We start from the raw sequence: 26,801 nt of genomic DNA, 5'->3' as shown, positions 1-26,801 counted from the left end.
AAGGACATATATGGTGGCAGAAGGCAAACTCCAAAATAGTTTTAAAATGGCAAAATATTAAATACTGCAACCCATAATGTATCTAAACGTAATAAAATAGGTTTATTTGCATTAGAAAAGCACAAAAGAGATTCATTTACAATTCTTGCCCTAGTAATTTGAGATGAAATAATGAAGTGTGAAGTCTGGCATGTCTGATGTTTGCTTCTGAGCTATGAGCTAATCACTAACATAGACTTAGACGTAGACGTACTCATAAAAAAATGAAATAAACAGGGATGCTTTACTTGCAACATGAAAATACGTTGAAATAGATTAACTGTGTTGGCTGTTAAACTGATTCATGTGAAACAGACAATACATTTCAAAGAGAGAAATACATTGTGACCCAAAAATGCTAAATATGTATGTTAAATACATAAAAGTGTTTCAGTTTTGTTCCATCAAAAAATATTATTTTGAGGTAACAAAGTCTGTATATGTTGACTCTATAGATATGTCATATCGTTAGGGGTCTGGGCTTATAAAATACATTTTGACTAAATCGGGGGCAGTCATGGGCTGGAAGTTAGGGAACTGGCCCTGTGACCGAAAGGTTGCTGGTTTGATCCCCAGCACCAACAGTACATGACTGAGGTGTCCTTGAGCAAGACACCTAACCTCCAACTGCTCCCTGGTGCTGCGGATAGGGCTGCCCACCGCTCCGGGCAAGTGTGCTCACTGCCCCCTAGTGTGTGTGTGTGCTCACTAATGCGTATGTGGTCTTTCACTTCACGGATGGGTTAAATGCGGAGGTGAAATTTCCCCGTTGTGGGACTAATAAGGGTCACTTAAACTTAATCGCAAAAGAATCTGTGTTCGAAAATTCATCATCAAAATTCATCATTTCAGGTATTTAACTGTTCTCAGTTTACGTTACTGTTACATTACTATGTTGCGTGTGCACCGTATTTAAAACCATTTATCTTAAGAGTTGGCCCTATTATCAGGAGATCGTGAGTTGGATGGTGATGCTACAGCCATCCATGGCACTATTGGCCTCGCTCTCTGGGTGAGTAGGATACACCCCTTCTCCCCCAGTACTGTACGCAGTGCTAGTCACGCAGGCGTGTGTTAGCTGACGTAACAGATCTGGCGGTTGGTGGTTTGCTCCGAGTACGTTTGGCTGTCCAATGAAGTTGCATTAGCTGCAGTTCGAAAAGACGCGGTGGCGCTTCACAGGTGTCTGAGGAAGCCTAGCACTGGTGGTATCGTGTGATTGGGGGTGTCCTAACTATTCCTAACTGGTTGGAGTTGGAGATGACTATTTCGGAGAAATTTGGGGAAATATCAAAAAAATTAAAAATGACCTTGACAGTAAGTGTGTTTGATTTGATCAACCAAAGTGCATAGATTTACAAAAGTGGCCAAATGGATATCGTAATTGTCATATGTATCAAATAATTGTGGCAGCTGTAGTTTGTAGTATGTTTTAATCTAATGCATGCATATGTAATCGTTTTAGTAGTTACTAATTTAAACACAAACGGTATGTGTTTAACTTGTATGTGATCAGTATTCTGTCTGTCTGTCTGTGTGCTTCAGCTCATCCTGAGTCAGGAAGACATGATTGTGGTTTTGAGGACGCTGAGTGAGAACCTGTCTGAGACGTCTGATGCTGTTCCTGCTCCGAAAGGCTCTGATAAAGCAGAAACCGCTTCTACCAAAGGCTCCCAGGGATCTGGAGGTACATGCACACATGCATACTCAACTGCAAATGAATATCTAGCATATTCAGTTTCTATATCAATGTGCTGACAACCACATCTTGTGGGAACACTTTATTTGGACCCCACTGTAGATGCTTTTTGGATGATTACCTTGCATTTAATTTGCTTTTGACTAAGTGTCTAATTAATTCACCTTCATTTTCCCTAATTCAAACCGTTGGTATAACTCAAAACCTAAACCTAACCCTCACAATGGATAAGAATGAACTGGCTTCCAGTAGAGAGTTTGTTAGTATTTTGAGCATCTATAGACAATCAGTCAAGGGCTGCCGATGTAAAGTGAGAGCTGTTGTGTTTATGGTTACTTGCTTGTGTCCAGACCTGTGATGTTTCTGTAATGTTGTATACCCTACATGGTATAACATCATAAAGAAATTAGGTTTGTGTTGGCTTTGTGATCAGCAGGGACCACGGTGGTAACAGCAGCAGTGGTGGAGGGTCAGAAGGTAGCCAAACTAAAGAGCACACTCAAACTTCACTTTAAGTTTGACTCCATGACCCTGGTCCTGTACAGCTCAAGTGGCAGTGAGGTAACATCTCAGCCCATGAAAATGGGGCAACAGTGTTCTCTGTGTGTGTTTGTGTGTGTGTTTCCTGGCAGCTAGGCTGTAATAATTGTGTTTTTGTTGAGGTTAATGTGTGTGTGCTTGTGGGTGTTTTTAGGCTCCTTTGCTGGACTCTCGTGAAGAGCAGTTGAAGCTGGCTGAGTTCATGCTGGGCACAATCTCCACTGCAGTGCACATGTACTCCGATGGATCTATGAAGGCTTCTGTTAAACTAGCTGAATGCCTTCTGGATGACAAAAGAAAGAGAGTTAAAATGATCACATCCAGGTGAGGGATAAAAGTTAGCATAAACACACAACCAGCCACATTTGAAACAGCCTATTGTGGCTGTCAGAACAAAACTTCATATCTTCCAAATGTTTTTATATGTAACGTTGAGAACAGAAAAATAGTGGCAAATGAAAAAATATGCTTTCTTTTGGGCTATTCTGCATTACAGTGCCCTACATTTTAGGCCAGAACCTTTCTGCAAACAATACAGTACAATACAGTACAATAACTTTCTGTGAGGGAGATTTTATAGGCATTAACCTCTTCAGACGTCTGGTTCCCTGTCACTACCACTGTGAGCAATTCTGAATTTGTTTCTCTAGAATGGAACATTTTCATACCAAACAGATTAGCCCTTTACATGTTAATGATTTAATTATGCAGACATTTAGGAAAAATAGCAATGAGCCCTTAATGAGGATGAATAGTTTTTGTTTTTGCCAAAATTAAGTTCATACTTTACAAGTTCTTAAAGGTAGTTTAGCATTGATGCTGTAATATTAAATGTTCATTCGTTAATGTCAAAATGTGAAACAGCATCTCCACTGTTCATGTACTGTTTTGTACTATGCTGTTACTTTTGAAAGTGGAAATTTGCAACCTTGTTTAATGTTCTGCAAAGCGTGATTTTTTTTTTTTTTTTTGGGCAATAAAGCAACAGAAAACCATATACAAGGGTATTGTAATCTGTTACAAGTAAATGAGTAATCAACAATGAGATGTTCACATTTTATCATAACTATGTTGACTAATTGTGACCACCTTAATGTCAGCTTTATCTCAATCAGTGCGAGACTAATTTCTCTATGTACCTTTGTGTTTGTGTGAATCAGGATGATGGCGATGCGGAAGGGTGCTGAACAGAACGTCATGGTGGATGTGAATTATCGGCAGGGCAGGGACGGCACCACACTGGAGACAGTGGTCCAAGATCTTTACCTCTGCGCTAGTATGGAGTTCCTGCTCACTGTGGCAGACATCTTCCTCAAAGCTATGGCTCAGGGCTTCTCTAGCCCACCCAAGAGCAGCAAACAGTCCTCTACCTCCACCAAAGACACAGGTATTATTGTGAGCAATGTTTATTAATAAATAATGGGTGTAGTTATTAGAATGCATAGATATTTTAAATTATTTTAGTATTTGTTTATTTAATGGAATATAATAAGGCATGTGTCATTTAGAATCTAAAAATAAAATATAATGTACAGTTGTTTTCTGGGCATCTGACCACAGAGAATGGTGGGACACAGGCAGACTGTGACCCTTTAGACTCTTTAGGCAGTTTCAGTGGATCTGCCCCTGTCATTCAGGTTGGCTTGTAGCTTCAAAAGTTCCTTAACAAAAGATTCATTCTGTGTAGCTCAGCTGTGAGGGAGCTCAGTTTGGCCTCACAGGTGCTACACCTGCTTTACCTAAAAAAAAAACAACTAAAACAAACTAAAACAGAAACTATGACACTGATAATAAAACAATAATTCCATTTCATTATACCCTTAGTGTCTACAAGTTGTATTTAAACAAGTGCTACAATTGTGGCTTTTATAGCAGGATGCAGCATGCAAACAGCTTGGGCTCCAGTCTGACTATTAATGTATTGTTGCTACCTGTATATATTTTGAACCTCACGACAAAATGTACTCAAAGTTATGGCTAATTATGAAATGTAAATATTATACTTCTTTGAATTTGAGAAAGCTTAGTCAAGTACTAAATACCAACACACATTTAAAGCCTGTTAAGCCTGTTTTTGGGCCAGTTCAAGTATTTTTTTGTTTTAGAAAAATGCAGATATTCAAATATCAATAATGGTTAAAATGCCTGGCTTGATTTTTAGCGTTTTTTTTTTTTTTAATAATGTGAGGTTTCTGATGTCAGCATCTCTGCAATCTCAATTTTTCTAAACCAGCAGCTCCTGCTCAGCCTGTAGTGGCAAAAATGGAGATGAACATTGTGGTAAAGAATCCTGAGATCGTGTTTGTGGCGGATTTGACCCGTGCTGATGCCCCAGCCCTCGTTATGACCACGCAGTGCGAGTTGGTGATGAAGAGTGATCCAAACAGCCAGCAAATGACAGCGGCCATCACTGACCTGAAGGTGGTGGCATGTCCATTTGTGCATGAGCAGCAGGACAGCAATGTTACCACGGTCCTGCAGCCCTGCCAGGTTTTCTTCACCAGCAAGCAGTCTCCAACCCAGCCCCAGGCAATAGAGCTCTCCATCAACTCCCTCACCTTGAAGGTACAGCTGTCATGGTTTGACAGAAAATTAAATGTACACAGTTTTCTTTTTACCCTTTTCTCCAAGCCAGGCCAAAGTATTGGCAAAATCAGGCTTCAGAAAGGTAATTTTTAGCTATGCAACATGGCTTATCATTTTCATTAATAACAGCGCATCATACAGCTTAAGAAACTGTTTGAGGCGAGTGTGAGACAATTTAGACCTGCTAATTAGTGGTAAATAAACTTTATTTTTTGACCGATTTTTGTGGTAAAGGAAAAGTTACATAAATACGTTTTTTTGCTGCTATTGCTGTAGCTCACATGCAGTTTACTTCACTCTCGCTCTCCAACATTTTCCCTTCTAGGTGTCCCCCATCATCATTAACACAGTCATCACCATCCAGTCAGCACTGACTCCTGCAGCTGAGACCCCTGAGGAGCTGGAGAGCCCAGTGCCCCCTGACCTGTGGGAGCGTAGGGAGTGGAAGGACCTCAAACTCTGGTTTTTAGAGGAAGAAGGTGAAGAGGACACCCAGTCTGTGGCCCCTCTCATCCCACAGGGTGAATCATTGCAGCTCAAGATTTCCTCCATCTGCCTGACTCTGGAGGCCGGTGTTGGCCATCGCACTGTGCCAATGCTGCTAGCTAAATCCTCCTTTCATGGGGATGTGAAGAACTGGAGCACCCTTATCAATCTGCACTGCCATCTCGACATGGAGGTATGTCTACTGTAGTGAACACTTGGGATGCACATTCAAATACATAGACACCCTAACTCATCAGGCATTAGAATAAGGGCTGTGTAGTTTGGCATAAAGACAGAAAATTGACTATTCTGTAGGAAAAATAAATTAATTAATAATTTAAAAGTTTGAGACTGAGCTGGAACTTGTATCTAATGCTGAGCAAAATGATGTCATCCAAGCCAAGATGCAAAGTCTTATGCAAAAGTTTGGGCGCCCTAGGCCATATTGTCCGATTGTTGTGTTTTTTTTTTTTTGTGCACATGCACTTTTTAGAAATACTGTTTATTTGGTTATTTAACATGATGTAAATGGAAAACACAAAAATTGGCCTGTGCAAAAGGTATGGCACATTTCATATTGTGTTTTAATTTTTTGTAATATATTAAACTCGGTTAATAGAATTTGTGCACTAAAATTTGCAAATAAGCCGCATTTAAATATGTTCCCTGGAGAGGATGTGCTAACTTATTTAATCTTAAAATCAGCAGAACCTGTAATTTAACTATGGGTGTGTAAACTGTGGCAAATGATTGAACATTTTAAACAAAAGCATGAGCAAAGTTGGTAGAAAAATAATCTCATAAGCCTATAAACCTAAAATCAACAGAACTGTTGTTTCATTCTAAGGGATGAAGAGAGGTTGAAAATGGACTTGTAAAAATGGAAGTGGACCTCCTGGCAAAAATAATTAAATATTGAAAAGTAGGAAATGGCCAATTTAACCTCTTATCCATATTAGCTGAAATTCTCTAATGAAATATGTTCATAAGACCACACAATGGTCTAAAAATGGGCAGCCTTGATGTAACCATTGACATGATTCTCAGAAACATAAAATCCTTGCCTTAGTTAATCTCTATTAAAAAGTCTTGTAAAGTGTTTTTTGTTGATGTGTTGCAGGTCAATTATTATAATGAAATTATGGGAGTGTGGGAGCCACTTCTGGAGCCGCTTGAAGATGAGACCAAAGATGGTTTCAGACCTTGGACCCTAGATCTAAAGGTCAGTGACTTTCTTCTGCATATACTTCTGAAGCTCAAGAACTAATACTTTCACAAACAAATATTAATAATGATGTTGTTGTTTTTATTTTTTTTAATAAACACAGATGAAGAAAAAGCCAGTAACACATTCAGGTATCTCAGATGAGGTGGACTACATTGTACCTGATTACAAAACGGTCATTAACATTACTAGCAAAGACCAGCTCAACATCACTCTCTCGAAGTGTGGACTGAACATGCTCAGTAACTTAGGAACGGTAAGAGAACTCTGTGCCTTCTTTTCTTCTCAGTAATGTAAACATGAGGTTGTTAAACAGTGGTTCTTCTCTTCTTGGAATGTCAGTTGGGGAAATTATTGCTAAGCACTTCACTAAGCATTTATTAGAGTTTATTCTTTATAAATATTAACCGTGTTTGGCGCTTTTGATGTGACATTCCTGTAGGATGAGAGATAAAAGTTCTGATGAGTTTGCACTTGAACGGTTTGCAGGCATTTGCAGAGGCTGCCAAGCAGACAGCAGACTCTTTCCAGAAAGACCAGGCTCCATTCGTGGTGAAGAACCGATTGGGTCTGCCGGTGTCTGTGCTGCACAGTGAGGTGTTTAAGCCTATTGGGAAACAGTCTAACGGCCGGGTGGTGGAGCTCCAGGACGGAGAGAGCCTGAACATGGACTACACCCTCACTACTGCTGATGCTGATCAGTTTTCTGCAATGACCAGCCTCAGCAGCAAGAACTACATCCAGCCAAGTAAGACAGCATTAGTGATGTCCTGGGAAATTGTGAAGCTGAGATATTAAGACACCAAGATTGCATATTTTAGTATATTTTGACTGAGAATGTCCATTCGACCCTTCTGTAGATTGGAAGGTTACAATGTTGCATATGGACAGATACATGGACATGGCTTGGTTATTTGTCTTTGGGATCTGTATTCTTGATTAATGTTGGCAGTAGCTTTTACGTATGTAAAAGTCAAACAGCGTGAAATTTATGTCCTAAAAACAGCAGGAACCTTACTAGTGAGATCAGTATAAAATTGTACAGTAGAGAAGTTTTTTCTGAACGGTAATTTAATCTCCTGTTTGGATGGTTCCAGCTCCAGTTGGCCATACCACAGCCAGTGTCATCCCACTAATCAAGGTGGGCCGGGGCATGTACAGTGTGATGCACCTTGATTCTGGTGTCACACGCTTCTTCATCTGTCAGATTTCCTCCAACGAGGGGAGCAAGTTTGTCAAGATCCGATCACCTTTCCAGGTATCTCTTCCTTTAAAATGTGTTCATCAGTCTCACGTCATACTTCTAACTTTACCTTTATATTGTAATCTATGTTACTTAATTGTGATCAATTTTAATTCCAGTCCAGTACAAGCTGTTGTGTGTCTATAGATAACTACATCATAGTATACATAAACACAGTCTCCATTCCTTTGTTAATACTGATGCAATCTTTACTGCTGTTTGCAGATCATTAATCACTTTTCGGTGCCGTTCCGGGTATTTGAGGGCTCCAACTGTTTGGGCATGTCTTTACCCAATGAGGAGTTCTGTGTCCCTTTGGGCTCCTACAAGTCAGTAACAGCTGAATCAGCTAAATCCCACAAATATTCTTTTGATTGTATGTTATAGTGTATGCAGTTGGATGATATGACCAAAACAGTCTTCTTCTTGTCTTATTACTGAGAATAACTGTTATGTAGTCTATGATTAGTCAGAATGGTTGAACAAAGGTCACGTGCATTTACAGCTCTATGAACGGTGTTTCCCTCCAGAGCACAGCTGAGCCTGCAGCCTGTAACCGAGGTAGAAGAGCAGTACAAGTGCTCTGAAAGCTTCAGCTATGATGAAGTCAGTCAGAAACCGGATGAGTGCATTGAGAGAATGTGTCACCACCACAGCAACGGCGCTCATGTGTTCAAAGTGAACATGGTTTCTGTCCGGGACACAGTGACGTCCCACAGCTCACAAGAAGAGTTTGACAAGCCATACGTACTTCATCTGTGGCCTACAGTGGTGCTTCGCAATCTTCTACCCTACCCCATCACTTACAGCCTACTGGTACGGTATATAGTACCATAATGCTGTTGCCTTTATGGTCATTATTTTTCTGTCTTCATGATCATTTACTCTACAGGCCTGAAGTATGGAAGCATTTTGTCAAAAGCATTTTACAGTTACAGTCAATTTACCGGCTCCCAACACCTACACAGTTTTTTTGTTGTTTAGTTTCACCAGTGTTCTACTGGTTTGCAATGATCTACTTCATTATTTATTGATTAATCCATTGCGTTGACCATATTTCTCCTAAATTAGCACGCATTATTGAGTTAATAATGTTTTCCGGGGCATATAAATGCAGGTATCAGGTGGAGCTGCAATTAAATCACCATATTCAAAATAAATGAAGGTTCAGTACATTGATGTTTCAGACATTTCCTTAACCAAATCCTTATATTTTATTTGAATAAATGCATCTATTCTCTGTTATTTCTAAAAGAAATAATTGTTTTTACTTACTTTGGCCTGTAGTGTAATAGTTTGCAAATGTTTGGGCATCCATGTTAAATGATTTGTCCATTTTTTAAGTGTTAATGTTTGAGTATGTTACCATATGCAGCTACAGAGAACACACTTCTGTACATTTTAATACACAATTTGTGAAAAAGTTATTGACCGTTTTATATTTTGTTTTATTTTCCTAATATAGAATGAAAATTGCGCCGTATTGAAGTGTCACTGTAGGATGTGTTAACTTACTATAGACTTAGAAAATCAGTAAAATGTAATTTGACTAACGTTTTTGTGTGCAACTGTTTGGGAAAAGTAAAACATTCAGAAAATGCTGGACTACTGAGCAGATTTATTCCCAATTTCTACATTTTAGAAATGTTTATGTATCAGCATTAGCAGATATGTACAAGAACATTTTTTTCAATGTTTACATTGTTCCATAATTCCCACATCTATATCTGTGTGTCTCTAGTAAGTGTTAGGCAGTTGGCCAGTTTTCAGCTGTCATCCCTGAGGCCTGGTGCAAACAAAGCACAGTGGTAGCAATCTGCATGTTTTTGATTTAAAGGTTAGCGGAAGCCCTGCCCCCACCCGGCTGAAGGAAGGCCACTCATCACAGCTTCACACGGCTGTCATGGACCACTCCAGTCTGGAGCTGAAGCTGCTCGGCTACCTGCAGCAGGACTGGGAGGCCCACTACCATCTGCGCAGTGACCATGATGAGATCAACTTCATCACATTTCGCTCGCTGGATGAGGAAGACGGGGAGAGCCAGAGGGCAGAGCTCGATATAGCTGTTCATGTGAAGAAGGAGGTGGGACAGGCAGTGGTTGCCATCCACTCTCCTTACTGGATGGTGAATAAGACAGGAAGGCTGCTGCAGTATAAGGCCGACGATATCCACCGCAAACATCCTAAAGACTACGAGATGCCCCTCCTCTTCTCTTTCAAACCCCGAAACTTCCTACAGAACAACAAGGTTTGGAGCCGTTTCGTCATGCGATGGTACAGGCAGCAGTAACAGATCTGTTTCATTTCCTTTTCTGTCTTTCGTTGTAGGTCCGCTTGATGATTTCAGACAGTGAGTTGTCAGATGATTTCTCCATGGATACAGTTGGTAGTTATGGTGACGTCAAATGTAAAGGAAGGGCCAAAGATTATCTGGTAAGTATTATTGTTGTTGTTGTTGTTATTATTATTATTATTATTATTATTATTATTATAGCTACAACAATATTAATGATTATCTCTTTTTATTTATGTGGCACTTTATAAATCATTTATGGAGCAAATTAGTTCAAAAATCTCAAAGAAGTCTACATAAAAAATGAGCAAAGCATTGAAAAGCTAGAAGTTATAGTTTATAAAAAATTAACTCAAATTCTTAAAGAGCATAATACTTAGACTTATAACAGTAATTACTGTTATTTTTACTGTTGTTGTTACTGTTAGTATGATTGATTCTTTATCTGGATCTTTATATATAGAAGATAATACTAATAACAATAAAGTTGTTTTTGTTATTTTTGTTGTGTCTCAAAGTATTATTATTATCTGGTTGTTTATCTTGACATGTTGTGGTTGCTTTTAGGTGGGAGTGAAGATTGACGCTAGCAGTTTCAGCCTGACGCGGCTGGTGACGTTCCTGCCGTTCTACATGCTTGTGAATAGAACCAAGCATGTGATCAGAGTGTGTGAGGAGGGAAAGGATGACTGGACTGAGGCAAAACCTGGAGAGGTCAGCACTCCATGATTTAATGATTTAATTTACTGTTTAATGTTTAATTCAGACAGTCACTAATTGCATTCACAGCTACCTTTTATATACCTTGTTGCTTTCTTAGGTCTTTTCTTAGGTCTTTCTTAGGCTTTCTTAGGTGAAACAACAAATGATTTTAAAACTGTTTCTCTTTGTCTCACAGGCTGCAATTCCATTCTGGCCAGAGAGGGATTCAAAGAAGCTCAAGGTCAAGGTGGATGGCTGTCAGATGTCTGCTCAAGCCATCAACTTCCACCAACCTGAGAACTGCCTCTTACTGCGTCTTGACAATTCCGTGAGTTCCCTGAAGGATGCTTATGCTCTTAAACACACTAGGCCTGTTAATATCGATGATATTTGTTATTAAGTACTGATTGGAACAATTACCAAGCAAACAGAGCTTGAAATATTTGTCTGAACAGTTTTCACAGCTTTCAGCTAATACTGATGGCATGAATGGTTAGTAATATTTACCAAATTTCCACAGCATCTTACAGGCATGAAAAAACACACATATGAGAACAAGAACTTGAGAAATTTCTACATTTAGTGCCATTTTTACTGACAATTTACTGACTACTGAGTGTTAAGGAAGCAATGTTCATATCTGTTTTACTATTTTGCCCAATAAAAATATTTTAGATTTACTTCAATTGGTTCTTGTTAAAAGTGAAGGGACATCTCAGAATGCAGTGTTGTTAATTACAAAAAATAGTTTTACTTAAGCAACATAAATGGTTTTGTTTTATAAAAATATTCATAAACACCATACCACGATATATAGTGAAACCATTAGAAATCTTAATTGCACTGTGATATAATTGATCATATTTTATGTTTGGGTTCTCACAGCCTGCCTTCCACTTTTAACTAATTTTACTCTGCATCTCCTCCTGACTTTATTCTTCATCTTTCACCTTCTGCTTTCATTACTTTAAAACAGGAGTGCTCAATCTTGCTTCCCAGAGATCTAACACCCTGGAGAGTTCAGGTCCAGCACATCTGACTCTAATGTTCAGAAGGCCTTGATTACGTGGATCAGGTGTGATGGATTAGGATTGGAGCTAAACTCTGCAGGGTGGTAGATCTCCAGGAGCAGGATTGGGCACCCCTGCTTTAAAACAAGCAATAATAAAACAGTTTTAATAAAACAGTTTTAAGTCATGTTGTTGACTCATCAGTGGACATTTTGAATGAAGTAAATCTGTCCTGAGTTTTATATATATATATATATATATATATATATATATATATATATATATATATATATATATATATATATATATGTGTAAGTTTTTTTTTTTTTTATCATTTATCTGTGACAGTTGCTACACAGTATTTTAACCGGCACTACTATTAAAAATATTCGTATTTCATTCTGCACTTGTTGGGCACAAAACTTGATGTAGTAAAAGTTTAACTTAATAAAACCAAGCCTAAATTAAACACTATGTGAATAAAAAATGAATATGGATGTGTGGCTGTTTTTGTTTTGTTTTCTTTTTTTTTTTCTTATTTGTTTGCTTTATATCTGTATTTCTAGCTGGGAGGCATCATCGTGGACGTGAATTTGACAGAACATTCTGCTGTGATCCGGTTCTCTGATTACCATGATGGCGCTGCTCCTTTTCTCCTGATCAACCACACAAAGGACAAAACCCTGGAGTTTCATCAGAGGTGAGGAACATCCTTACCATGTTGGAGAAGTATAGCATAATAAACAAAGGTTTATGGGAGCCGCTAGCTTATTTGTCAGAAAACCCTCTACATTTAAAAAATGGTACCTTCCACCTTATTTGTTGAATGTGTCTATATGTCATTATCTCTTATTTTTATTGTTTTTTAATATCTGCTTGCAGTTAAGATTCAGAAGTCTGAGGAGTCAGCAGGAAAACCTGTGACAGAACAATATTTGATTTTAAACACAACTGCAAACAGGCATTAAGAGACAACTGTTTTTGTTTTTTTTTGTTATGTTTTGTTTACTGATCCAAAATTACATACTATAGTATTAAATAGTATGTTAAAACTAGTACGCTACCATTCAAGTCCATTCATTAGTTAAGTATTTATAGTATAGTAGTATGTGGTTTTGGATGCAGCTATACTTTGCTTTGTTGTCCTTTGTCATGGTTGTTGCATCTGGTTTTTGTTTTGTTGTGGTGTTTAGTCTTGCTTTTGCCTGTTGTTTATGTTGACATCCTCTGTTGCTTATTTTGTTTGTTTGTATCCCTTCCTTACCTTAAATCTGTTTAGCTACAAGGAGCGTAGAACCTCAACTTGGGCTCCGGAAGAGTTGCTGGACCTCTCCTTAACAATGGGGGAGGAGAGAGAGTCCCGCTGGTACACACATGCACATACACACACAGGCCCACAGTATGAGAGTTGGGAAGGTAAAATCCTAAACACATGGCAAAAATGTGCTGTTGTGTTTATGGAACACTCTCTGCTGAAGGGGAACCATCTTCCATTTATTTTGCTTCCTTTTTAGAGAGCTTTCTGAACTGCTCCTTCTGTTTTAACTTCATGTTGAATTAAGTTAACTTAAGCTTGCACTATATGGCTTTAAGACTAGCTAATGTTAATGCTGACTATTAGGCCCAATCCCATTTCACCCCTTGCCCCTACCACTTAGCTCTTACCCGTCCGTTTTGTGTGTTCACATATGCTGTCCTAATATCTGTTGATTTAGAGGGGTATGGTGAAGCGTAAGGGGTGCATGGCCCTCCAAACAGAGGTTATTGGCAATGGCAATATGTCTGCGCAAGTGACCAGGGAAACCTGTGACTTCTCTTCATTTAAAAATTTGGATAAGCATTGTTTAATCTTTGTTTAATGTATTTTGTGTTGTTGTATTATGGTTGTTTTCTTAATAAGCATTAAAAATTCCTATTAGTATGTTGATGCCGTGGTTGGTAGCTAGCTACATTTCCTGTTCCACCTTAAATGGTGCAGCAGTTACCATTCATACCATTTAAGGTGGAATGGGAAAATGTGAACAAGAAGCTGGCCAATAGCTGACTTCAGCTTCATGTTACTAAAGAATTAGGGGTGGGTGCTAATAAATAATTGTCATAACCCCTCTTTGAAGACGTAATTCCTTAAATGCAACAGAAGCCCAGCAGGAAGGCAGCTGAACGTTACATTCCTCTGCTGTCACTGCAGACTGGCAGCGCTTGTAGCCATTTAATAAAGTAATGTTTTTATTTGAGGGTTGTTACATTTCATGGGAGAAAATTTCAACCACTCCCCCTTTTAACTCAGTTCTTAGGGGCAAGGAGACACTCAAAAACAAGGGGTGGGGTAAAAATAAGAAATGGGATTGGGCCTTAGCCATGCTCCTTCAAAATAAGTTTGGGCTGATTCACCAGTTGCAGATTAAGGTACTATTCAAACAGGATTAGTTAGTAGGAAAATGAAATTAGTACCTACAGTAATCCCAGGTTATATTAATCCTGTGGTATTAAGTAAACTGTAGAAATAATCCCAGGTTATCGTAATCCCTTGCTATAAAGCTAATTGTAGAAGTAACCCCAAATATAATAATTTAGTGCAATAAAGTGAGCTGTAGAAGTGACCCCAGGTTATATTAATCCCGTTCTGTAAAGTGAGCTGCAGAAATAAACCACAGGTTATTTAATCAAATTAAATGTGTTAATTTCATTTTATAGAACGGACTGTAGGAACATCGGGTTCTATTAATCCCATGCTAAAAAGCAGACTATATAAACTGCCCCAGGTTTTATTAACCCCATGCTGTAAAGCAAACTGCAGAAATAACTGAAGGTTATATTAATCCCATGCAATCGCGGTAAATGTGAATACACTGTTGCCAAAAGTATTCACTCGCCCATTCAAATCATTGAATTCAGGTGTTCCAATCACTTCCATGGCCACAGGTGTATACAACCAAGCACCTAGGCCTGCAGACTGCTTCTACAGACATTCGTGAAAGAATGGGTTGCTCTCAGAAGCTCAGTGAATTTCAGCACGGTACCATGATAGGATGCCACCTGTGCAACAAGTCCAGTTGTGAAATTTCCTCACTACTAAATATTCCACAGTCAACTGTCATTGGTATTAATACAATATATTAAGACTGTGAGCCAGGCCTTCCCGTCCAACATCAGTGTCTGACATCACAAATGCACTTCTGGATAAATGGTCAAAAATTCCCATAAACACACTCCTAACCCTTATGGAAAGCCTTCCCAGAAGCTGTTATAGCAGCAAAGGGTGGGCCGACATCATATTAAACCCTTTGGATTAGAATGGGATGTCACTCAAGTTCATATGTGTGTGAAGGCAGACGACCGAATATTTTTGGCAATATAGTGTATTTATAAGTGTACTATTGCTAAATAATAAAATGCTTCTAATATAATCCTGTTATATTTCTGTGAAATGGCTTGGAGCAGTTCAGGTTTTGAATGTTTTAATTCTTTACCCTTTTTATTTTTGCTTCTTCTTTAGTATGCTTCACCTTTGCGTCTTTGTGGATCAGTAGCTGCAGAGTAAATCTTCTTTGATTGTTCATTTTGATGCATGCTTTGTCTGTTTTCTCTCCTTCTCCTCAGCAGAATCCTTCCATTGCAGAATTCTGAATGATTTGGCTGTTCTGTTTCTAGACCTCTAGTGTCCTGGGAAACGGTCCTCTATCAGACTTGTTTCTGGGCCAGATGCTTTTTTCCTAGGGGCTGCGTAGTGATAGTGTTTCTGCTGTATTGCATTATCTATGAACTTTTGAGGTGCAAACAAACCTTACAGAGCTCCAGTAAATGCTGTCACTCTCCAGGCTGGTTTGTGGGTGGTGGCGTGACAGTGGTGAGAAGTTTTTAATTTGTGATTGTTTCACTGTGCTAGCTCACAGAAGCAGGAGAAGGATGAGCTGGGTCCAGGCCAAGCAGTATACTACACATGGGCTGTACCGACGGGGTCTCGCGTCCTGTGCTGGAGCTGGGGTTCCTTCAGCGGTGAGCTGAAGAACGAGGAGGTGAGCTACTGACAGTTGAAACTTGTAACTATGTGAATTTATTTCAGAAGACTGATGCTTAAACTAGAGGAGATTAATTCCATTGTCCATATCACAGTTGATCATTTTTGGTGCTGTATTTGTCAGTCTTAATGCAAATAAAACAGTCCCATCAGTTTAGCTAGTCAGGTCAAGATTAACTATGTACTTTAAGGTGACTACAGATATTTTCAAAAGCCAGAATTACATTTTTAGTATTTGGTAAATTCTAATCTGCAACAAAGAAAGCATATTTTATATTTGTTCATTTACTGTTTGTATTATTGGTATTTATGGTATTTTTGCACAAGGGAACTAAAATCGAGCCGTTGGCTTCTGAGGAAGACAGAACAAAAAAGTACAAGAGAAGGAAACATGGCTAGCTAAGACAAAAATTCACCCTGATTGAAAACCCTTAAACCGCATCCAGTCCTCAGGGCCCCTCAGATGGTCCTTATTTTTACTTCAACATTCAGTGGTGCTTGAAAGTTTGTGAACCCTTCAGAATTGTCTGTATTTCTGTATAAATTTGACCTAAAACATCACCAGCCTTCCACACAAGTCCTGAAAGAGAGAGAACCAAATTAAACAAATGAGACTATTAGACTTGGTCATTTATCTATTGAGGAAAATGATCCGATATTACATATCTGTGAGTGGCAAAAGTATGTGAACCTTTAATATTAGCAGATAATTTGAGGGTGAAATTAGTGTCAGGTGTTAATCAATTGGATAGCAATGAGGTGTAAGTGACCATCCTGTTTTATTTAAAGAACAGGTATCTATCACAGTCTGATTAGTGTATCATGGCACGAACAAAGGAGATTTCTGAGGACCTCAAAAGAGGAGTTGTTGATGCTCATCAGGCTGGAAAATTTTACCAGATTATTGCCAAAGAGTTTGGACTCCACCAATCCACAGTTAGATTGTGCACAAATGGAGGAAATTCAAGACCACTGTTATGCACCCTAGAAGTGGTCAACTAACAAAGATCCCCCAAGGTCACAAAGGACCCAAGGTTAACTTCCAAGCAACTGAAGGCCTGTCTCACAGGCCTGTGGTGTCAAAGTGGCTAATGTTTATGTGGTGTGCATGGCAGTGTTGCAAGGAGAAAGCTACTGCTCTCCAAAAAAGAACACGGCTGTCTGTTTGCAGTTTACTAAAGACCACATGGACACATCAGAAGGCTACTGGAACAGTGTTTTGAGGATGGATAAGACCAAAATAAACACGAAAACCGTTATGTGTAGAGAAATGAAAACACTGCGTTCCAGGATTAAAAACCTTAACCCATCTGTGAAACATGGTGGTGGTAGTATCATGGTTTGGGCCTGTTTTGCTGGATCTGGACCAGGATAGCTTGCCATCATTGATGCAACAATAAACTCTGAAACTGAATTATACAATCAGGACATCTGCCTGTGAGCTGACACTCAAAAGAACTTGGATCGTGTAGCAAAACAATGACCCTAAGCACATATCATTCTACCAAAGAATCGTGAGAGAAGAATTAAGTTAATGTTTTGCACTGGCCAAGTCAAAGTCCTCATCTTAATCCTATAGAAATGTTGTGGAAAGACTCGAGGCAAGCAGTTCATAGTCCAACATAACAGTGTTGAAGATGTTTTGTACAGAGGAATGCACTAAAATTCCACCAGCCGATGGGCAGGACAAATCAGCAGGTAATGTTTAGGTTTAGGTGTTACTGCTGCACAAGGGGGTCACACTTTAGACACTGAAAGCAAAGGTTCACATACTTTTGCCACTCACAGATACATAATACTGGATTATTTTCCTCAATAAATTCATGAAGTCTAATAGTTTTATTTAATTTGGTTCTCTTTGTCTACTAGTAGGACAATCTGAAGAAGTTTTATGCCAAAATTTATGCAGAAATACAGAAAAAAAAGCACCACTGTAACTCGCAGCACATTGGGGGAAAACTGTGGACAGTCTGTGGGACCCTTAGGATCAGGTTGGGAACTTCTGTCTTAAACATTTTGACTTTTTAGGACCTACTGAAGGACATGGGCGATGCGGGGAAGCTGTTTGTCATCTCGTTTTATGAGGGGCTCCAGCGGGTGGTGCTGTTCACCACAGACCGGCGCATATACAAACTGCTGTGTGAGAGTGAGAGAGTGGAACTAGCCGAACAAGAAATCAGCCTTGCACTGCAAGATGTCGCCCTCTCGCTGGTCAACAACAGCTCTAGCAACGAGGTGGCCTACATCGGTATTACCAGGTAGAGTACAGCAGGCTCTATAGATCATACATTAAGATGCAAACCAGTGCAAAATGACATGAGGTAATTTGCTAATTAAATAGGTAATTAAATGTGAATTATACTGTATTATGCAATTTGAATCACAATACAGGGGACTGAACATTTGAAGCCCATGGTGGTCTTTCCTTTTCTTGTTGGAATACAATATACATGTACAAAGTAAGTCCTGTGAATAACCTACCAGTGTCCAATTAATGATCGACGTATTCAGCCCAAATTCTTCTTTTTCATTGTAAACTGGGCGGAACTAATCTTGGGTCGTGCATACATTAGCGGGACCCTCACCAATCACAAGACTGAGGTGGGCTGTTCCACACATACAATTGTACAAGCTTCTTTCCCCTCAGTCTTTCTCTGTGAGTCAGGAAAATTTACAGAGAGGAAGCTAACAACTAAGCAAAGCTAACCTAGTAGCTTACCACGCTTTGCTAGTGCTATTGTGTTTACTTCTGCTCTCTTTGTATGATTAAGTCATGTTTTATTATATTTTATTATATTTTATAGTTTATTTATTTGTGTATATTTCTGCATATATGAAGGAACATTTTTTTGTTTTGTTTGATTGGTTTGTGCACAGCTCTGATGTTGTGTGGGAGGTGAAGCCAAAGAAGAGGAGTCGCTGGAAGGTTATGAGTGGAAAAGAGGCGGAGTTGTTGGAACATCACTACAAAGATTATATGGAGAGCAGCCCAGTGGATCACAGCATCATAGATCTTGAGAATGGCTACCAGGTTAGAATTTGTGTTGAAACGCTGTCATCAGTCTATACAGTCCTTTTTTTTTCCTGACATCAAACCTACACTGCCTAGTTCAGGGAAATAATTAGGAAGTTTAAAACATCCAGCATTATAGTGACTCTTCCTAGAAGAGAGGAGGATGCTAGTGTGTTTGGCCCCACACACAGTAAAAAGGTATGGTCAATGAAGGGGGGAAAAAATCATGCTTGGTGATTTGCAGAAGATGGTATCATTTTGGAGTCACCAAGTCTTCAAAAGTATAATTTAGATTACCTTATTTGGAAGGAGTACCAGAAGAAATAATTTTCTTTCATCTAACAATAAAGAGAAATGCCTTGATTTCAAATGCTACTTAAACTGGAGCCAGGTTATATATTCAAACATATATATATATATATATAGGAGACAAATAAAGAGCTTTATGGCAACAAGTGCTCAAGGTTAGTTTTATATCAAATAAAGACCTTTAAGAACAAAAGAAGCTCAACCCCACTGTTAAGTATGGTGAAGAATCAGTGATGTTTTGGAGCTCTTTTTCTACCTGGAAGGCCCTGGAAACCTTGTTAGAATACAAGGCATCATTGACGTTAAATGAAAACATGGCCACCTCTGCCAAAAAAGCCAAAGATGAGTCATGTTTGGATTTTCCAGCAAGACAACAATCCAAAACAAGTCCACATGAACATGGTTAAGTGTCCACAGAAGCAGGCTTTTTGCCATCCCAAATCTCTGACCTAAACACCAGTGTGAAGCTGTAGGTGAGCTGGAGAGGAGGGTCCAAAAGAGAAGACTGAGGACCCTGGAGAATCTCTAGAGTTTCTGAGTTGAGGAGTGGACTCAGATTGCTTGTAGTGTATTCTCCATTCTCATTAAGCATTATAGGAGAAGGCTCATTGCTGTGATACTGACAAAGGGAGGTTGGGCAAAGTATTAAATGCAGGGGTGCCAACAACTGCAACAAGTGGTTTTGTTAAAAAAAGGAATGCTTTAATTAGGGTTTTATCTCATGTATCCAGTGTGATTAAGCTAATTACCCACAAAGACTTTTTTTCAGAACCTCTCTGTACCCATTTACATCGATCATTCATGAGAATGTATTTATGCTCTCTCTCTCTCTCTCTCTCTCTCTCTCTCTCTCTCTCTCTCTCTCTCTCTCTCTCTCTCTCTCTCTCTCTCTCTCTCTCCCCCTCTCTCTCTCTCCCTCTCTCCCTCTCTCTCTCTCTCTCTCTCTCTCTCTCTCTCTCCCTCTCTCTCTCTCTCTCTCTCTCCCTCTCCCTCTCTCTCTCTCCCTCTCTCTCTCTCTCTCCCTCTCTCTCTCTCTCTCCCTCTCTCTCTCTCTCTCTCTCTCTCTCTCTCTCTCTCTCTCTCTCTCTCTCTCTCTCTCTCAGGTGTCTTTGACTCCTAATGGTATGGAAATGAAGATGCTGCAGCCCTATGACGCGCCTATCCGGAGGAATTTCCTGCCTGCTCTGAAGGTGGAATACAGCGTCTCAGCCCGACAGAAAGCTTACCGTGTGCAGATCAACAGGGTTCAGGTCCGACCCCCACCCGCCCATTCGTACCTCCACACCACCACTTTGTCTACCCACGAGGAGCTGAAACTGGAGTTTCAACCATCATACGCTAACTAAAGAACTTCTCTTCTGTCCACAGATCCAAAATCAGTTGCCTGGAGCCATTTTCCCCTTCGTATTCTACCCTATTAAACCTCCCAAATCTGTCAGAATGGACTCAGGTCAGCAAACATGGGCCTTTAGACTGGACAGTTCATGATTTCAAGACTACAGCAGTTAATCTTTTTGTAATGTAGAATAATGTTCCTTATTTTCTTTCTTTTGAAGAACATAAACCATTCACTGATGTGAGCATCATCACTAGAGCAGCAGGACACTCAGATATCCTACGCATCAAGTATGTTTCTCTGTTTCTTTTCACCCAGTTCTTCTATTAGCCAATTAAAGCCGATGGATCCTTTTCCTGGACAGGGACTAAGGCCAACCCAAAAAAAATTAACCGTCTTGGGAGCCACAACATTTAATGTCCTTTTTATTGAAGTAACGTTTTACCATCTTGGCTGTAAATTTATCTCTGTATGTGCTAATGTACTAGTAAAAGCTACAAATCTAATGTGAACGAAAACACAGACTTACATTGCTCTTCTTTAAGACTTACCTCAGCTATAGCTGCTTTTCTCACATCTCTGGCTGGAAACATTTCCGCAAACGTAGACCAGTTTCTCGTAAAATGTCTCAACGTTTTTTAAAAGGCTGTCAGCTTCTCGCTCGCCAGCTTCTTGTTCGAATTTTCCTGTTCCACCTCAAGTGGTGCCTGAGGTGCCAGAATGTAGATAACTGCAATGTGCAAGGTGCAATGTGAAAATTTGAACAAGAAGCTGGCAAATGAGAAGCTGACTTCAGCTTTGCGACTTTTTAGTGTTTGACAGTTTCTTGTTACATATTAATTTAATAGTTATGACTTAATAACACATAGTTGTTACTGAATAGTAAGTCTACATTTACATTTTTAATTAAACATTGCAGTTTTAGGTTGATCATTTGCATTATATTCTAACATGTTATCAGTATTTGTATGTAATGAAGGCTTTTGTCCATACAGGTATTTTAAAGTGTTGATTCAAGAAATGGACCTGCGGTTGGACCTTGGCTTCCTGTACGCCATTCTGGAGCTGTTTACTGCTGAGAACGCTGGCACTGTCACTTCTGAACAGGAGGTAGCAATAATTATGCAGCACGCTCAGAGTTGGAATAAATTACCAGCGATTTGTTCTGTGTTGTTCAGTATGGCCCTGTATTAGTGATGTGCAGTATGAAGGCAATTTGTGTCAGACTGCGGCCTGTTCATAACACTTTAATTATAATTTATTTAACCCTGTTCAGGAAACAAGTGTATATTTTATTAATGGATGACAGTCACCGTCCAAGGAAATTGACATTGATATTGTCCATGCTAGCATTATAATGTTTGGTGTTATGCGTTGAGATGTATGAATGTTAACAGCTATGGTGTTAACTCTTTGTTTCATGTTTTCTTTCCCTGTGTGGTTGAGGTGGAGCTGTTTGAGAAGGATATAGAATATCTGAAGACTGGGCTGAACAATGTGTCGGCCACAGACACTTCTCCCATCAGCCTCTATGAGTACTTCCACATATCCCCCATTAAGGTCTGTCATCTGTTAATCATCAGTACATCAATGTATCAGATGCCATTTACATTAGTATGATATTTAACCCTGTAAAACCAAACAGTGTAGCGAGTTCAGCAAAGGATCGAAAAATTAAGAAGAAATTAGCATTCAAATAAATTCAAATAAATTACTGTCAGTGATCATAACATGCATCCTATCAGAGTAAAGTGTGAGGGGCTTATGCACACAACCACACTCAAATGACTATATAAGCAGCTTTAGAAAAAAAGTCTAGATTCCAGGAGTTGTGATCTTTTGGGCTTAATTTGTTAGAGGTCTATTGTGGCAGGCATTGACAAAGTTCTGTTTGAGAACTTTCATTTAGATAAATCACACCAATTCACGTAATATAATATTAGAGCTCTATAAAATATATTTTAACTCATTAGATATCAAAGAGCAAATCAAATCTAGAGTATCAAACTTGAAAACATTTGTGTTCTTACACCCTTAGTTATACTTAAAATACAAAATACAGGGGGATCTAGTGGGTCCAGGACCCCTATTTAACCTCTTGGATCCCCAAATTCAAAATTCTGGGGGTCCCTGAAAATAAACATATGATGTTATGCTGTCCGTTAAGGAAAAATAAAAGCTCAAATATAAATTCAGGTGAAGGTCATTGTTCAGCTGCTTCACCCTTAATTAGCAAGCTTCTGTCTTCGGTGTTCTTAACTAACTAGTGCTGAGGCTCTAGTATGCCTCAGGGTGGCACTGTAGTAGACTGGTTCCCGGAGTTGGTCCTCAACAGTTTAGCAACTATAGTGCCCGGGATACCTCTGAAAAACTTTTACAGTGTGATGTAACATTTGTAAATCTTGAAGACCTGCCCAATTTCCCAAGCGACTGGTGGAGTGAATTGTTACTGTGATTCAACACAAACTAAACGTTTCAGTTATGGCAGTTTGATCACAGATATTCAGTGTGAATCATGAAAAATAGTGTGTACAAGAAACAAAACCCAAAGTCCTGTGTAGAAAACAATGGCATCAATTCATATCTAGTGAGCAGACAATAGAAAGTACACCACATATTTAGTGAAGAATGGGTCTAGGAGTCAGAAAAGTCCAGCTTCTCTAGTTAAACCATGGAATTATAAGCATATTGATATCTCAGATTGTAAACCGTGACTTTGTTAGTGGTGACGTGTTCAGTCATGGGTTAATTACATTTAAAGCCCCTGTCAGCATATCTAGTTCTGAGATTGGCACGTGTGGTTTTTCCAGCTTCATCTGAGTTTCTCTCTGAGTTCTGGCGGTGAGGATGGGAATAAGACCAAGAGGGAGACCGAGTTGATTCCTGTGCAGTCGCTGAATCTGCTGCTGAAGAGTATTGGAGCTACGCTCACCGACGTCCAGGATGTCCTTTTCAAGTACTCACATTTACTTTAGTACTAAAAAAAAGCCCTAATTTTCTAATCTTGGAAAGCTTTCAACTTCACCCTCTAGTTTCATTTTCTGCTTTGTGAGAATGCCGCCCAGCCTCCCCTGTTCGCCTGCACTTTGTAAACATTGTGGTGACTGCATTAGTTTTGGCCCTTTTTTTTTTAAACTACATCTGTAGTTTTATCTTATTACAAATGCTAAATATATATCAGTCCTCATTTATAGCAATTTTCCAGTGTATTCACTAACATCCCTAGCATTCTTGTATCATTGCTTTATGATATGTGAGATAACGCAAGTGCACACAAACCATGCATGTAATACTTTCTAAAGATTCACACAAGATTCTGCTTTTCAGAATGTAGTTGTACAGAAGGGCCTGTGAGAGCGTTGGCTGCATTTTGAACTTCCCTGTTCTCTCACACATTGGTCTGCCCTGTTAACCTTTTACTAACACTTCAGATTGACACTGTGGTTTGGATTTCATATGTGGTCAGCGCCAGCCTCACAACAAAAATATACTTCATGTGTTTCATGTGTCCCCTCTAGTGGGAACAAACACTTTGTTAATGGTTGCTTTTATTGCATTCATACCATTCGTTTAAATGTAATTATTATTGCATTGACACCCGTGTAAATGTGTTTTGTTTTTGTTTTTTTCTCTCCAGGCTGGCCTTCTTTGAGCTGACCTTTCAGTTCCGCACCACGCAGCAGCTACAGTGGGAGGTCATCCGTCATTACTCCAAGCAGGTCAGCTTTCAATTTTCAACCCTTCAGAAATTCCACTCATGTTTGTAAGTGGAGTCCAGGTGTCATTTATTTATGTACCTAATTGGGTTGTGTGTCTTTTTTCCAGGCTATCAAGCAGATGTATGTGCTGGTGCTGGGATTGGATGTCCTTGGTAACCCATTTGGGCTGATCCGGGGTTTGTCAGAGGGAGTGGAGGCCTTCTTTTATGAGCCATATCAGGTAAGAAACTATACTCATTAGGTAAGCCTCATATTTCAGTATGATTCATAACGACCTGTATGTGTTGGTGTTCCTCAGGGAGCCATTCAGGGTCCTGAGGAGTTTATGGAGGGCATGGCTCTAGGTGTGAAGGCTCTGGTTGGAGGTGCAGTAGGTAAGACGTTGTATTTGTCTCTCAGTTACAGATATCACATTCTCACATACAGGACCGGTCAAAATCTGACTGGGTGCATGTTTTGTTATTTTAAGACATTCTGATCTAAGGGTTATGCTTAAGTCTTTAAAAGACAAATATATAAATATGAACTTGTTTCTCATTTGTTGTCTGTAACTAAAGCCTCTCCACTCATTGTCAACCCTCCATTCTCTGTGTCTCAGGAGGTCTAGCAGGAGCTGCATCTCGCATCACAGGAGCGATGGCCAAAGGCGTGGCTGCCATGACAATGGATGAGGAGTATCAGCAGAAGAGGAGAGAGGCCATGAACAAGCAGCCCAGTGGACTGAAAGAGGGCCTGACCAGAGGAGGCAAAGGACTCGTCTCTGTATGTAACAGAAAAGACTTCAGTGTGAAAATTAACCCTAATTTAATCAGCATGTTTGCAGAGCTTCCATGGCAAAGTTTTCTGTATGCATCCCTGTATCACAGTAAGAGTAGTGATCTGTTATAACGTCAGGTCTGTTTTCAGAATTTCATAATTAAATTGTTAAGATTTAAACATTAAGAGTGCTTTGATGTGAAATTCTATATTGCAGAGAAACCCAATGAGAATTTTTCACAGTGGTGGTGATGGGAACCAGATATCAGAAGCATTTCAGAAGCAACAATGTTTGATGATAGGTTTGGGATAACGTTTTGGCCTAAAACATGCAGGTTAAATTAGTTTCCAGAAGTAATTAACCAGATTGTCCACTGTTTTTCAGGTTTACCTGTATTTTACTATTATGGACATTACACATAAAAACTGAGAAGACACATATAGGTTCATTCGTGGATTTAGATGTAAATGAAATGGCTGTATTTGAGTTGTAGATATCGCAAACTCTGGTTCCTCTAACCACCACATTTTACATTACATGTACATTTTAATTTGAAGCACTCTGAGTAACTGGTTATATCTTAGCAATTTAATTTTGCAGGTCCTTTAAAATAAGTGGCAGAATTGCCAATTTCTTTATTCTTCATCACTGTTATGTTCTTATTCCTGTCTCCTCACAGGGCTTTGTGAGTGGCATTACAGGAATTGTTACTAAGCCCATCAAAGGTAAGATAAATTCTGAATATGTTTCAGGAACATGGTGTCAGAGATCTGAGGATTTCTCAGTTAGGTAGCTGAATAAGTAGGTCAAGAGCCAAGGGAGATTCTTATTGGACAGTAGTGAACATAGACCAGCTTAGTGAGAAACGCTGCTCGTTTATGCTTGTTGAAATAGCCCTCGGCTCTGAGTTTCCACAGAGATATTGTTTGTGCCCTGCGTGTGCTCGTGTGTAGGTGCTCAGAAGGAGGGAGCCACAGGATTCTTTAAAGGTGTTGGAAAAGGACTTGTAGGAGCTGTTACTCGACCAACAGGGGGCATCATTGACATGGCCAGCAGTACCTTCCAGGGCATTAAGAGGTGTGTGAATGGTGTGCGTACTGTATCTAATGCACTGGTGATTCTTTTTGTGCACATTATTTTTGTCTGTAGATTATTCATTTGTTACATTTTAATGTACACAGTGCTTTGTGAAAGATTTAAAATTACAGATTGATTGTGATCTGTTCATTCAGAGCGGCAGAAACATCTCAGGATGTAGAGAGTTTGAGACCCCCACGGTTCATTCATGAGGATGGTGTCATCAGACCATATAAGGAGCGGGAGGGCATTGGCAGCCAGATGTTACAGGTGACATGTTCATTTTTCACCCCAGATAACCCGTCTGACACACAGGTTTAGGGTAAGGGTTAACCTGATGGCCATGATGGCTGAAAACTGTTATTTGTTTATAAAGCCATTCAGACATTTTTAGAAGTACATCTGCTGTGGATCTATTTCTTAATTTCTCGGTTTTCATTTCTACATATACACTATATGTCCAAAATTATCCAGACCACCATTCTGATTAATGAATTTAGCTACAGTAAGGTGCCCCCATCACTCACACATGTATTCAAGTGTGCAAAAACAGCTTGTATAATCTCTTTAGAAAAGCACTGCCAAAAGAATGGAATGCTCTGGAGCAGCTGGACATGTGGCTAGGTCACTATACCCAATGGCAACCGTTAGCTAGAGGGGTATAAAGATCCCAGCATTGGGCTGTGGAGCAGTATAGCTGTTCTCTTGAGTGATGGAGCTCCATCCAGTACCTTTGGAATGAGCTGGAG

General features: G+C 39.5%; 1 protein-coding gene across 7 annotated transcripts in view; it reads left to right on the top strand.

Annotated features, from left to right (window-relative positions):
- vps13a (vacuolar protein sorting 13 homolog A) overlaps positions 1 to 26,801 on the top strand; it is a 54,187-nt gene that overhangs the window by 23,843 nt on the left and 3,543 nt on the right. For 2 of the 7 annotated variants that reach the window (XM_037536293.1, XM_037536296.1), the window contains 34 exons: positions 1,585 to 1,726; positions 2,172 to 2,299; positions 2,433 to 2,602; positions 3,439 to 3,665; positions 4,512 to 4,843; positions 5,190 to 5,543; positions 6,471 to 6,572; positions 6,679 to 6,831; positions 7,065 to 7,323; positions 7,673 to 7,833; positions 8,044 to 8,147; positions 8,349 to 8,634; positions 9,656 to 10,066; positions 10,147 to 10,251; positions 10,679 to 10,825; positions 11,010 to 11,141; positions 12,390 to 12,523; positions 13,103 to 13,189; positions 15,710 to 15,839; positions 17,870 to 18,099; positions 18,719 to 18,872; positions 20,267 to 20,413; positions 20,532 to 20,613; positions 20,720 to 20,789; positions 21,495 to 21,609; positions 21,946 to 22,059; positions 23,310 to 23,455; positions 24,137 to 24,218; positions 24,325 to 24,438; positions 24,517 to 24,592; positions 24,817 to 24,980; positions 25,655 to 25,700; positions 25,929 to 26,052; positions 26,208 to 26,322. In XM_037536293.1, the coding sequence (XP_037392190.1) occupies positions 1,585 to 1,726; positions 2,172 to 2,299; positions 2,433 to 2,602; positions 3,439 to 3,665; positions 4,512 to 4,843; positions 5,190 to 5,543; positions 6,471 to 6,572; positions 6,679 to 6,831; positions 7,065 to 7,323; positions 7,673 to 7,833; positions 8,044 to 8,147; positions 8,349 to 8,634; positions 9,656 to 10,066; positions 10,147 to 10,251; positions 10,679 to 10,825; positions 11,010 to 11,141; positions 12,390 to 12,523; positions 13,103 to 13,189; positions 15,710 to 15,839; positions 17,870 to 18,099; positions 18,719 to 18,872; positions 20,267 to 20,413; positions 20,532 to 20,613; positions 20,720 to 20,789; positions 21,495 to 21,609; positions 21,946 to 22,059; positions 23,310 to 23,455; positions 24,137 to 24,218; positions 24,325 to 24,438; positions 24,517 to 24,592; positions 24,817 to 24,980; positions 25,655 to 25,700; positions 25,929 to 26,052; positions 26,208 to 26,322 (5,343 nt within the window). The remainder of the gene's footprint in view (positions 1 to 1,584; positions 1,727 to 2,171; positions 2,300 to 2,432; positions 2,603 to 3,438; positions 3,666 to 4,511; positions 4,844 to 5,189; positions 5,544 to 6,470; positions 6,573 to 6,678; positions 6,832 to 7,064; positions 7,324 to 7,672; positions 7,834 to 8,043; positions 8,148 to 8,348; positions 8,635 to 9,655; positions 10,067 to 10,146; positions 10,252 to 10,678; positions 10,826 to 11,009; positions 11,142 to 12,389; positions 12,524 to 13,102; positions 13,190 to 15,709; positions 15,840 to 17,869; positions 18,100 to 18,718; positions 18,873 to 20,266; positions 20,414 to 20,531; positions 20,614 to 20,719; positions 20,790 to 21,494; positions 21,610 to 21,945; positions 22,060 to 23,309; positions 23,456 to 24,136; positions 24,219 to 24,324; positions 24,439 to 24,516; positions 24,593 to 24,816; positions 24,981 to 25,654; positions 25,701 to 25,928; positions 26,053 to 26,207; positions 26,323 to 26,801) is intronic. The other 5 variants (XM_037536298.1, XM_037536295.1, XM_037536294.1 and 2 more) reach the window with 5 other exon arrangements.

The sequence above is a fragment of the Pygocentrus nattereri genome, chromosome 29, assembly GCF_015220715.1.
Source record: "Pygocentrus nattereri isolate fPygNat1 chromosome 29, fPygNat1.pri, whole genome shotgun sequence".
NCBI classification, from domain to species: domain Eukaryota; kingdom Metazoa; phylum Chordata; class Actinopteri; order Characiformes; family Serrasalmidae; genus Pygocentrus; species Pygocentrus nattereri.
The sequence above is the reverse complement of the archived record's forward strand: the minus strand, read 5'-3'. Positions and strand labels throughout refer to the sequence as shown.